Source organism: Sebastes umbrosus, chromosome 12 (assembly GCF_015220745.1).
Source record: "Sebastes umbrosus isolate fSebUmb1 chromosome 12, fSebUmb1.pri, whole genome shotgun sequence".
Lineage (NCBI taxonomy): Eukaryota > Metazoa > Chordata > Actinopteri > Perciformes > Sebastidae > Sebastes > Sebastes umbrosus.
Window position 1 is genome coordinate 33,939,041 of NC_051280.1, and position 14,129 is coordinate 33,953,169.

The window sequence follows — 14,129 nt, forward strand, 5'->3', positions numbered from 1 at the left end:
CCTGTTGTCTTCCCGGGTCAATTTTGACCCGGTGGTGCAATGTGTCACACTATTGTGTTTTTCAGTAAATAAACACACAGATGCACAACCACACACATACACACACCTCAAACACACCTCACACACCCCTCAGATACGCACGTGCATACACACACACACACACACACACACACACAGCCGCATTACTCATGTACTCACACATTATTGTGTTTTCCAGCACATAAATACACACAAACACACTTGCACAAAACCACGCACATACACACACACTTGGACGCACCCACAGGCATGTGTACACACACACAATTGCGCACACACATACACACACACAGACACAGCAGCAGCAATAGTCACCCATACTCTATAGTGGGCATTGTACATTTCCAGCAGATGAACACACACACACGCGCACACACACAAACTACCACACGCACACAACCACACACACACAAACACTTCAGATATGCACGCGCATACACACACAACACACACACTTACTCACACACGCACACACACACACACACACACACACACACACACAGTTGCATTACTCATCTACCAACACATTATTGTGTTTTCCAGCACATGAATACACACACACACACACGTGCACACAACCAGGCACATGCACAAACACATGGACGCACCCACACGTATGTGTACACACACACACTATCACGCACACACACACACAGACACAGCAGCAGCAATACTCACCCATACTCTATAGTGGGCATTGTTCATTTCCAGCAGATGAACACACACACACACACGCGCACACACACGAACAACCACACGCGCACAACCACACACACACAAAGACCTCAGATATGCACGCACATACACACACAACACACACACTTACTCACACACGCACACACACGCACTCACACACACACACACACACAGCTGCATTACTCATCTACCAACACGTTATTGTGTTTTCCAGCACATGAATACACACACACACGTGCACACAACCACGCACATGCACAAACACATGGACGCACCCACACGTACGTGTACACACGCACTCTCACGCACACACACACACACACACACAGGCACAGCAGCAATACTCACCCATACTCTATAATGGGCATTGTACATTTCCAGCAGATGAACACATATACACACACCCACGAGCACACACACACGAACAACCACACGCGCACAACCACACACACACACACACACACACACACACACACACACACACATACACACACACACGCACGCACACACGCATACACGCACACACATCTTCAAAGCTACAGGTGTGTAAACCTGATTTTATCAAACTTTTTCCTACATCGGAACCAGAGCTTCCAGACAACACAAAATCATGCCACGCAAAAACACACATGCGCACGCATGCACGCATGCACACATGCCACACACACAAACTGAATGTATCATTATTGTGCTTTCCAGCACAACTTCAAAGCTAAAGCTGTGTAAACCTGTTCTTATCACATCTTGGATGTACCGGTCCCACCATGGCCTTGTTCAGGCTGCCAGCCCAAATCCATTTTGTGATATATACATACATAATAATAATACATATCCAGATTGTATCCAGATTGATTTTAGAAAGTTTGGACAGCAAAATAAACATATGAAATGCAAATTTGAAACTGCGATTCCAAACAGATTTCTACAGATGCGTCTCAGGCCGGACGTTCTGGCCTCCCAAATTGGATTTGAAAATGTGGAAGTGCTGGGCAGAATCCATGCTGCTGCTAGCAGAGAGCTATGGAGGACAACATGTAGGACAACAGCAGTCAATGGACAGAAATAAATTGTCTGCTGGCACTTTCACTCTGCTTTCACTTTCTGCTGCTGTATTCTGTAGACTTTCGCAGTGTCTACCAGCTTCCATCACTGAGTTTGTCTGGTGTAACGAAGGAGTTCTGCACCGCGACTTCACTAAAATGGTACCGATCAGTCGCCAGCTATTTTGACAAGCATAATTGCTACTGTGCAGCAGTAATGACACATTGTACAGATGCAGGTCATTGTGGACTTGGTCTATTAGCTTGTCTTCAAAACTTTCTGCCATTGTTGTCACTGCTGACGTGCCTACTGACCCCTGACCCTGTCACAGACATCACCATACTGCCCCTACACTGCCCCTACTGTTCATGTGCATATTGCATCTTGCGGAAGCGTAGCGTTAATTTCTGTTTACATGCAGAATCAACACTCCATACAGATACCAGTCTGTGATAATCCAAAATAACTAAATTTCTGCTTATCTTACTCAAAAACAGGTGGTATAATTTCATGTAAATGAGGCTTATTGACCATACATTCCAAAAAGAGCTGTAAAACTTGTGGTTATGAGTTGAAATGAAGTTGGCTAAAAAGGTGTCATTATGTGCTGTCATTGAATATTATAATATTTATAACATTCTGACTAATCTTTGACATATACCAGTCTGTGATAATCCATCAAAATATGTTCCTACAATTTTGAGTAAAGTCCAAATAATTCATAATTTCTGGGTCTTTTTACTCAAAAATTAGGTATAATTTCCTATAAATTAGATTTATTGACCATAAATTAAAAAAAAAAGTGTAAAACTCGTGGTAATGAGTTGGAATGAAGTTGGCTAAAAAGGTGTAACACAAAATTGGCTGATAATTTATAGTTTATGCTTCATAAACAGTCAAACCAGACCGGGTCAAATTTGACCCGGGAGGACAATAGGTGTCACTATTTGCTGCCATTCAAAAAATTGAAATGGTTTCAAAAAAATTTTTTGACTAAACTTTGACATATACCAGCCTGTGATAATCCATCAACATTATGTTACTCTGATAATAACTATAGTCATAATTTCTGCTTATTTTTACTCAAAAAATAGGTAAAATTTCACGGAAATTAGGTTTATTAACCCTAATTTAAAAAAAAAAGTGTAAAACTTGCGGTAACAAGTTGGAATGAAGTTGGCCAAAAAGGTGAAACACAAAATTGGGTGATAATTTATAGTTTATGCTTTATAAACAGTCAAACCAGACCGGGTCAATTTTGACCCGGGAGGACAATAGGTGTCACTATTTGCTGCCATTCAAAAAATTGAAATGGTTTCAAAAAAATTTTTTTTCTAAACTTTGACATATACCAGCCTGTGATAATCCATCAACATTATGTTACTCTGATAATAACTATAGTCAAAATTCTGCTTTTTTAAAATTAAAAAAATAGGTATATTTTCATAAAAATTTGATTTATTGACCATAAATTCTAAAAATAAGTGTAAAATTTTGACCCGGGAGGACAAAAGTTGCATGGTCGAAGGGAAGACAATAGGAGGGTTAAACCTCAGTGGGTGTGGCCAGAGAACTCTTCCATCAGCGTTCAATCCATTCACATTATTTGGACGTCCAGAAGACGTGTGCTTCTGGGAAACTGATCAACTAGAAACTGTAATGTACTGTCTGAATAATGTCATTTGACCTTAGCTGAAGATTCAAGATTCCTTTATTGACACTACACAGAGTACAGCGAAATGTGAAGCAGTCCTGATTGTGCAATCACACATAATATATAGTATAAAAGATAAGATAAAACCTTTGTCCAATACAAGCTTAACCTAAACTAGAATCAGAATCAGAATCAGAATCAGAATCAGAATCAGAAAGGTGTTTATTGCCAGGTGTAAGGGGTATACACGAGGAATTTTCTTTGGCTGGTGCGAGACAAATAGTATAATAACAAAGAAATAGATAAAACGTTAGAATAAAATAAGAATAAAAATGTACAATTTACAAAATAAGCTATAAAAACAAACATGATATAATCAGATAGTGCAAATATTGCCGGTGTGCAAACAAAACAATCAGGTATCAGAGGGAGAGAGAGGGAGAGAGAGGGATACTGTAGGGGGTGGTATTGAGAGTGTATGAGAGAGGGGGAGAGTCAGTGTCGGGGTAGAGGGTTGGGGGGGGGGCAGTAGTGTGTGTGTGAGGGAGAGACAGTCACAGGGGGGAGGAGGGGCTGTTGGGGGGAGGAGGGGCTGTTGGGGGGAAGAGGGGCTGTTGGAGAGCCCCACTGCCATGGGGAAAAAACTGTTTTTGTGGCGTGAGGTTTTGGTCCTGATGGACCTTAACCTCCTGCCAGATGGTAAAGTCTGAAATAGATGGTGTCCAGGATGGGAGGGGTCGGCCACAATCTTCCCTGCCCTCCTTCAGGTCCTGGAGGTGTACAGCTCCTGGAGGGAGGGAAGGTTGGCCTTCTCTGCAGCAAGGATGACCCGCTGCAGCCTGGCCTTGTCCTTGGCGGTGGCAGCGGCGAACCAGACGGTGATGGAGGAGGTGAGGATGGACTCGATGATGGCCGAGTAGAAGTGCACCATCATGGTCTGTGGCAGGTTGAATTTCTTCAACTGCCTCAGGAAGTACATCCTCTGCTGGGCCTTACTGATGAGGGAGCTGATGTTTAGGTCCCACTTGAGGTCCCGGGCGATGGTCGTGCCCAGGAAACGGAACGACTCCACCGTGTTAACTGGGGAGCCGCGCAGGATGAGGGGGGGGAGCGGGGCTGAGTTCCTCCTGAAGTCCACTGTCATCTCCACTGTCTTCAGGGCGTTCAGCTCCATGTGGTTCTGGCTGCACCAGGATGCCAGATGGTCAACCTCCCATCTGTAGGCAGACTCATCACCCTCGGAGATGAGGCCGATGAGGGTGGTGTCGTCTGCAAACTTAAGGAGCCTGACAGATTGGTGTCTGGAGGTGCAGCCGTTGGTGTACAGGGAGAAGAGCAGTGGGGAGAGAACGCAGTCTTGGGGGGCACCGGTGCTGATAGTCAGGGTGTCGGAGACTTGCTTCCCCAGCCTTACGTGCTGACTCCTGTCAGATAGAAAGTCTGTGATCCACCTGCAGGTGGAGTCAGGCACGCTCAGCAGGGAAAGCTTGTCCTGTAGCAGAGCTGGGCTGATGGTGTTGAATGCGGAGCTGAAGTCCACAAACAGGATCCTGGCATAGGAGCCAGGGGAGTCCAGGTGCTGGAGGATGTAGTGGAGGGCTAAATTTACTGCGTCGTCTACAGATCTGTTAGGTCTGTAGGCGAACTGCAGTGGGTCCAGCAGGGGGTTGGTGATAGTCTTTAGGTGGTGGAGCACAAGGCGTTCAAAGGTCTTCATTATAACGGAGGTCAGGGCGACGGGTCTGTAGTCCTGAAGACCTGTGATCCTTGGCTTCTTGGGGACCGGGATGATGGTGGAGGCTTTGAAGCAGGCCGGCACCCTGCAGCTTTCCAGTGATGTGTTGAAAATCCCTGTAAATACTGGAGACAACTGGTCTGCACAGTGTTTCAGGGTTGCAGGTGAGACAGCGTCTGGGCCGGCTGCCTTGCGGGGGTTTTGTCCTTTGAAGAGCCTGTTGACTTCCCCCTCTTTGATGGACAGAGGTGTGAAGGGGGGGAGGGGTGTGCACAGGCTGGGTGCTTGTGGAGAAAGCTGGGGGGGGCTGGTGTTAACAGTGTTAACTGCTGGTGGCTGATGGCTGGGGGGAGAGGAGATGTAGTCAGGACTGGTACTTTGTCTGTCGAATCTGCAGTAGAACTCATTCAGCTCATTTGCCAGTCGGAGGTCATTCGTGGAGTGGGACGGTTTGGGCTTATAGTTTGTGATCTGCCTCAGCCCTTTCCAGACTGAGGCTGAGTCGTTGGCTGAGAACTGCTCCTGTAGTTTCTCTGAATACTGCCATTTGGCCTCCCTCACCGCCTTGCCAAATGCGTATTTAACCTCTTTAAAGCCCTCCCTGTCACCACTCCTAAATGGCTCTTCCTTAACCAAACGAAGCTGTTTGAGTTTGGCTGTGAACCAGGGCTTCTCGTTGTTATAGTGAACCCTGGTGCGCGTCGGTATACAGCTGTCCTCACAGAAGCTGATATACGACGTCACAGCCTCTGCATACTCGTCCAGACTGTCAGTGGCGGTCCTAAACATCTCCCAGTCCGTACAGTCCAGGCACTCACGCAGATCCTCCACCACCTCGCTGCTCCACTTCTTGGTCGTCCTCACAACCGGTCTAGCCAGTTTGACCCTCTGCCTGTAAGAGGGGATGAGGTGGACCAAGACGTGGTCGGAGTTTCCCAGCGCAGCGCGGGGAACGGCGTGATATGCCTTACTGATGTTGCAGTAGCACTTGTCCAGCGTGTTCTCCTCTCTGGTCGGACATTTAATAAACTGTTTATATTTTGGGAGTTCTTGTGATAAGTTCCCTTTGTTAAAGTCCCCAAGAACGATAACAAGAGAGTCCGGGTTTTTTCTCTCCACCTCCCATATCTGGTCGGCAAGCAGCCGCTGCGCGAGCTCCACATGAGCCTGTGGCGGGATGTAAACACCGACCAGAATGAAGGAGGAGAATTCACGGGGCGAATAAAATGGTTTGCAATTGATAAAAAAGGATTCCAGATCCGGAGAACATGTCCGCAGAAGCACTGTCACGTCCTTGCACCAGCCGTCGTTAACATAGAAACATATTCCCCCTCCTTTTGACTTGTGTGATAGCTCCGGGTCGCAGTCGGCTCGAAACAGCTGGAAGCCGGGAAGCTGCAGCGCAGAGTCCGGTATAGTTCCACACAACCATGACTCAGTAAAACACAAGGCTGAAGAGAGGGAAAAGTCTCTGTTGTTTCTCACCATCAGCAGCAACTCGTCCACTTTGTTGCACAGTGAGCACATGTTGGAGAGGAATATCGCAGGCAGCGGAGTTTTCAGTACTCTCTGTCTGAAGCGATTCAGCACTCCAGAGCGCTTTCCCCTCCTGCGCTTAATCGCTCAGCCGAGGGCCACAGCACCAAGTAAAAGGTGCATTAAATCCGCTGAAGGAGCCAGAAATGTGGGAAAAATATCTGCTGGGGTGGATTCCCTGAGGTTCAGGATGTCTTCTCTAGAGAAAACAATCCGTGAACTTTCACAAAAAACAAAAGAAATACAAAAAAACAAGAAAAACAGAGCGCACCAATTCGCCGAGGCAGCCGTGGTTAGCGCCATCTAGGATCTTACTACTTAATAAAATAAGTAAATATATGTCTCTTCAACTAGAAATGTTGACCTATGATACAATACAGACAATACAATTACAATATGGTCAAGGCAGTATACAGTACAATCAAGGCAGTGAGTTATTGCACAGTAATAAGAGCACATATTGCACATGTATCAGTAGTTGATAAATTACAAGAAATAATGTATCTGAATATAAAGTGCGATAGGATGAAAACATGTAATAAGCTGAGTAAGGGTTCTGTTTTCTGACAAGAATCTGACAGTGTTTAAATCAGTTCCATTCCGTTCAGTTCTATGTGAGTGTCTGGCAGATTTCAGCTCACGTATGACGCTAGGGTAGAAGCTGTTCTTGAGTCTATTAGTCCGTGATGTGATGGACCTGAACCGTCTACCAGAGGGCAGAAGTTCCAACAGCTGATGTCCAGGGTGGGAAGGGTCCTTCAGGATGCCGGCTGCTCTGCGGAAGCAGCGGGCGGTGTAAAGTTCCTCAAGAGAGGGCAATACTTGACAAAAAATAATACAAAAAAAATACTTGACACAAAAAAAAAGAAATTCTTGTTAAAAAAAAATTACTTGAAACAAAAAAATAGTGTAGAGAAGGACCCTCTGTCCAGTCTGGTTTTGTTTCCTTCTGAACTCATGAGGAGAAACAATCTAGACTGGATCATCAGCTCCTGTTGGAGTGGAACAGAGTGTGACTCCCTCTAGTGGACGTTGTGGAGTATTGTGTTGTCTTTGCTCCAAAGGTTTTTGTACAGAGTTTTGGTGTTTCCTGTCACTGTGGGCTGCAGAGCACAGTAGTACACAGCAGAGTCTGACAGCTGAAGATTCTGGATCCTCAGAGGAACTGATCTTAAGTCTGAATTCAGTGTGGATGAAAATCTCTCCTGGTCCTCTGTTTTCCCCGAGCCGACCTTAAAGCGGCTCAGGATGAATTTGGGGCTGTTGTTTCCATCCTGTTTGTACCAGAACAGATAGTGATTAGATGAAGTGCTGTTATATTGACAGCCAAGTGTTACTGCCTCTCCTTCAGCAGCAGTCTCATCTCCTTCTGGTTGCAGCACGTTGTCTTTTTGCGCTCTGCATTCTGTCAAACAGCAACAAACAGTATCAGTGTGCCGTTAAAGAATCATGTCAATGTTGGACGGATAGCAAAGAAAGACAGTTGTGTTCCTACCGAGGCTCGTAGCAGCCAGCAGCACTGAGATGAACAGAGGCGTCATGTGTGCAGTGTTGAGTCTAAAGAAGGCTGTGATCTCTCTGTGTAGTCTTCATCAACACTGAGTTGGTGGATTAGAAGGAGGAAGCTGATCACAGTGACAGGGCTCATTCACAGCCCCAACACAACACTAACACACTTTGGGCCTCTCTCCTTTCCTACTGCTGACGCTGTTGTGTGGACTCATCATTGGACGTTTCAGGAGACATGTGTCCTGTTTTACATTCACTTTGTTCCACAACAGAGAAAAGCTGCTTTAATATCTGTGATCACAAAGACTGACAGTAAACTGAGGATGAACATGTGATCAACATGTGACTCTTTCTGCTCTCTTCACACTGCTTCTTCTCTTCAATGTAAATGGACAGTTTGGTATCTTTTGGTCGTCTGCAGCCGTGAGACGTCACATTCAAAGATGCTGCAGTTGTTGTGGAAACAACTGATTGTTGACTTGGTAAAAAGTGGAGCTGTTAATGTGTGACTCTGTCTCCAGATATCACTATTCATGGTAGAGTTGTAGTAGTTAGTGTCTCAGGGTCTATTTGGGGTGTATCTGCAGCTTTCAGAGGATAGTGAAGAATGGAAGGAGCTCATGGTGACCTAATGACCCACAGGGTACCAAGAGGACTGAATCAGTCTCTCTCTTGTCATGGTGGGTTGTGTTTGGTTGGTCCCTGATGTGGATTTGCTGCTCATGTGGATCCCCCCCCCCCCCCCAGTGTTTCATTAGCAGCTGTAACCACAGTGACTCTGATCAGAATCCATCTGATATGAAGCTGTGGTTTGAATACCACTTCCCTCCTCTCTGAAGAGTAGTCCCATATCTGTGTTGAGCTTTTTGTACAGCCTCTTCTCCACTTTGTATCACTGTGTTTCTAGAGCACAGTAGTAGAGAGCTGTGTCTGCCAGGGTTAGTCTGCTAATGGTCACTTCAGTTGAGTTGAACCCTGTTTCACATTGATATCGTTTATCAGGAATATACTCATCTGTGTTTCTTCTTGCTCCTTTCCAGAGTATAAACTGAGGAGCCTGATGGTCACCATGATGTCTGTACCAATGAAGGTAAACACGTTGTGAAGTTGTCTCATAGTCACATCTGAGTGAGACAGATTCTCCTTCTCTTTTACTGAGCTCATCTTCTACAGGAGAGATTTGGTCTCCAGCTATTAGTCCTGGAAAAAGTAGAGAAAATGAAGCCATTAGACTGACTGATTGTTGATGAGGCTGAGAGGAGAAGACAACTGGACAGTGTTACTCTGTGGACACAAACACTCCACTTTCTATCAACCTGGAGAAAAGAATCACAACATGGAGTTGTTTGTATCTTACCAAAGAAAAGAGCAGCAAGAATAATCCACAGCCAATGTTCCATCTCTACAACAAGGTTTAAATCAACAGGAGAAACTAGCTGATGTTCAACATTCAGTCTAACAATTGTTCTCTTCACAGCAGCACTTGTGATTGACTGAATGGTTGAACACAGTGCACGAGTAGTGCACCTCCTACTGGATAATGTGGCCCTCTAGTGGACGTTGTGGAGTATTGTGTTGTCTTTGCTCCAAAGGTTTTTGTACAGAGTTTTGGTGTTTCCTGTCACTGTGGGCCTCACAGCACAGTAGTACACAGCAGAGTCTGACACTGCAGCAGAGGAGATGTTCAGATGGATTTGCTTCTGGTTCTGATCCACTTTAATCTTCAGTTCAGGGATTGGATGATTAATTATACTTCCAGTTCCTAAATGGGAGATGATGAACTCTGGTGGTTTTCCTGGATGTTGTCGATACCAGTAAAACTCATCACTAGGTTTCAGTTTAGAGTATGTGTAGGACAGAGTCACAGTGCTGTCTTCTAAACTGGACTCTTCATTATTGACTGTAGTGAGTTCTTCACAGCTGACACCTGAAGGAAGAGACAACTCTGTTATTTATTATGTTGCAGAACTCTGAAGAAATGAATCCCATTTATGAAACATTGGAGTTCAAGTTGTTTTTAAAACAGCAGAATCTAGCGTACCTGTTAGAATAGTGACAAACAGTAGAGAAAGTCCATAACAGTCCAATGAGAGCATGTTGAATGAAGGTAATGTTGATGGTTTGTGTATTGAACTCTGCTGAATATAGAAGTTCCTCTCTCTTCTATAGTTCAGTAACATCTTAGCTCCTCCCTGAATCTCTCCGTCTCCTCTTAGATCTGGATTTGACCTTCTCTCAGTTCCACTTCCTCCTGGTTAACAGACTGGTAGCAGCATTTTGGACCAGCTGGAGGAGGGAACTTCTTCTTTTTCTGGTGTTTATAACAGGACTTACAGAACGGTAGCTGTGATGATTTAAAGGATGGATCACCTCCTAAAGTAGAGACAACATTATGTTAAATCAGCTGATGATGAAAAGAAAGCTCAGCGTCAAATATTATCCCAGACTGATTTTGGTCATGTTTGAGCACATGGTTATGCGCACACATCTATGCACATGTACATGCTTATTAGCACACACAGAGACACGTTCACTCCTGATATATTGTTGACTAAACTCAGAGATATTGTTGCTTGCACTCAGATATATTGTTGAGCAGTTATTAGTGATAAAGTGATGACATCCAGATTTGTGTCTTTGTGAAAAAATTATTTGAAAAAAATACTTGACTAAATAAAATACAAAAAATACTTGACAAAAAAATCAATTAGTTCAAAAATAAATCAGAAAAAAATATTTGACAAAAAAACAAAATACAAAAAAATATTTGACCAAAAAAAATCAGAAAAAATATTTGACCAAAAATAATTATTTCATCTAAAATAAAATCCGAAAAAAATATTTGGCAAAAAATAAATATGAAAAAAATATTTTATCGAAAAAGAAAATACAAAAAAATATTTGAAGAAAAGAAAAATACAACAAAATACGGAAAAATACTACAAAAGAAATATTTGACAAAAACAATTCCGAAAAAAATATTTTATAAAAAGGAAAATACGAAAAAAGTACTTCAAAATAAAAAAAAATATATATATATATTAAAAAAAAATTACTTAACACCAAAAAAATACTGGAGGGAAGGACTCTCTGTCCAGTCTGGTTTTGTTTCCTTCTGAACTCATGAGGGGAAACAATCTAGACTGGATCATCAGCTCCTGTTGAAGTGGAACAGAGTGTGACTCCCTCTAGTGGACGTTGTGGAGTATTGTGTTGTCTTTGCTCCAAAGGTTTTTGTACAGAGTTTAGGTGTTTCCTGTCACTGTGGGCCGCAGAGCACAGTAGTACACAGCAGAGTCTGACACTGCAGCAGAGGAGATGATCAGATGAAACTCTTTAGTATTTCTGTCATGTGTAAAAGACAACCCTGCTGTGTCCTCTGAATAATCCGTGATGAGAAGCTGTGGAGATGAACTGGACTTGTGTTGATACCAGTAGAGGTTTTGTACAGAGCCTGAATAGCTGCAGGAGAGAGTCACATTGTCTCCTTCCAACGCCGGCATTACATCTTTAAATGGTTTCACTAAATCCTCCGAGGATCCTGAAGAGAACAAAGAGAGATTTCACCAGGACATTTGTATTTCTTTAAACTGCCTTCAATGGTAGAAGTTGACTTACCAGGATGAAACGTGAACATCATCATCCAAACTAAAAAGAGCTGCATTACTTTCACTAGTTGTGAATGAACACTAAAGAGAACACAGCAGCTCTTCACTGCCAACATGAAGCTGTTCATATTCAGCTGTGGAGCTCTTCCTCCTGCTGTGGTCTGTTGACATCATCATCATCATCATCATCATTATCATCATCATCATCATCATCATCATCATCATCATCATCATCATCATTATCATCATCATCATCATCATTATCATCATCATCATCATCATCATCATCATCATCAGACTGAACAACCTGATCTCATCCCTACTTATCATATCCTTTCATTTCATTTTCATTTGAAAAGGGACAATGTTGAACATTCAAACAGATGTAAATGTAGCCGAGTAGAATACTAATAATTGAAAAATAAAAATAATACAACAGGTCAGAACATACTACAGTGGTATAAAGCATATTTAGTACAGTTAAACAACCTGAGCAGATAAAGTCCAAGTACATATAAAGATGAGATAAAAATAGCTTCAGTAACGACATTGTTGGTTCTCAACAAGCCATTTTCTTAATATTGAAATGTTGTGTAGCTCCTACTGTACGGTCCGATCATCAGCCACGACCTGAGTGATCACACTGTACGGTCGGATCATCAGCCACGACCTGAGTGATCACACTGTGCGGTCGGATCATCAGCCACGACCTGAGTGATCACACTGTATGGTCCGATCATCAGCCACGACCTGAGTGATCACACTGTACGGTCTGATCACCAGCCACGACCTGAGTGATCACGCTGTATGGTCCGATCATCAGCCACGACCTGAGTGATCACGCTGTACGGTCCGATCATCAGCCACGACCTGAGTGATCACGCTGTACGGTCCGATCATCAGCCACGACCTGAGTGATCACGCTGTACGGTCCGATCATCAGCCACGACCTGAGTGATCACACTGTACGGTCCGATCATCAGCCACGACCTGAGTGATCACACTGTACGGTCCGATCTTTGCTGATAAAGGGTAGATTAGATGTAGGCCTGTCATTACTGAGGATCTTTTCATGTCGATGTGGCTCCTTTAAGAGAGGCTTCACTAATCAGGGATCATTGTGCGTCTAGTAATATGTCCTCTGGATCAAACTGTCATGTTGTGAGAACCAGTTTGAGCTTTCAGGGTGAAACAGCAGAGAAAGAACAGCTTTATTGGATGATGATGATGTTGGTTGAGTTGTTGGAGCATTTGTTGTGTTATCGTCTTAAAGTGGAACAGAGTGTGACTCCCTCTAGTGGACGTTGTGGAGTATTGTGTTGTCTTTGCTCCAAAGGTTTTTGTACAGAGTTTTGGTGTTTCCTGTCACTGTGGGCCTCACAGCACAGTAGTACACAGCAGAGTCTGACACTGCAGCAGAGGAGATGATCAGATGGATTTGGTTCTGGTTCTGATCCACTTCAATCTTCAGTCCACTCACTTTAATAGTTTGTGAGACGATGAACTCTGGTGGTTTTCCTGGATATTGTCGATACCAGAAGAAATAATCACTACCAGTTGGTTTTTCAGAGTATGTGTAGGACAGAGTAACAGTGCTGTCTTCTAAACTGGACTCTTCATTCTTGACTGGAGTGAGTTCTCCACAGCTGACACCTGAAGGAAGAGACAACTCTGTTATTTATTATGTTACAGAACTCTGAAGAAATGAATCCCATTTATGAAACATTGGAGTTCAAGTTGTTTTTAAAACAGCAGAATCTAGCGTACCTGTTAGAATAGTGACAAACAGTAGAGAAAGTCCATAACAGTCCAATGAGAGCATGTTGAATGAAGGTAATGTTGATGGTTTGTGTATTGAACTCTGCTGAATATAGAAGTTCCTCTCTCTTCTATAGTTCAGTAACATCTTAGCTCCTCCCTGAATCTCTCCGTCTCCTCTTAGATCTGGATTTGACCTTCTCTCAGTTCTACTTCCTCCTGGTTAATAGACTGGTAGCAGTATTTTGGACCAGCTGGAGGAGCTCATTGGTCACATATTAATATAATAATAAATGTAAATTGAGTGGACCTAGGATTGAACCCTGTGGTACACCACAAGAAATCTTACAAAGAGTATGTGATGACGACCAGTTTATGGAGATACTTGATTCACATTGTGTGATTGGTCAATAGTGGAGTTCAATATCACAGTTAATATATTGACTCACTGTTAGATACGATCACCATGTGTTTCTGATATTGAATATTTTATTCCAATATAATGTTGCAAATTGTAAGCACTTTCATTGATCGATCACTGGTAACATTAACA

At 43.5% G+C, this 14,129-nt stretch overlaps 1 protein-coding gene and 2 gene segments (V, D, J or C); all 3 read right to left on the minus strand.

Annotated features, from left to right (window-relative positions):
• The window catches only part of LOC119499314, an 843,332-nt gene that overhangs the window by 727,937 nt on the left and 101,266 nt on the right, over nucleotides 1-14,129 (minus strand). The window lies entirely within an intron of this gene.
• LOC119498507 lies at nucleotides 7,625-8,928 on the minus strand. The segment is given in 2 exon segments: nucleotides 7,625-8,106; nucleotides 8,197-8,928. Coding segments are annotated over 2 exon segments (429 nt in total).
• On the minus strand, nucleotides 13,063-13,764 carry LOC119498496. The segment is given in 2 exon segments: nucleotides 13,063-13,471; nucleotides 13,586-13,764. Coding segments are annotated over 2 exon segments (498 nt in total).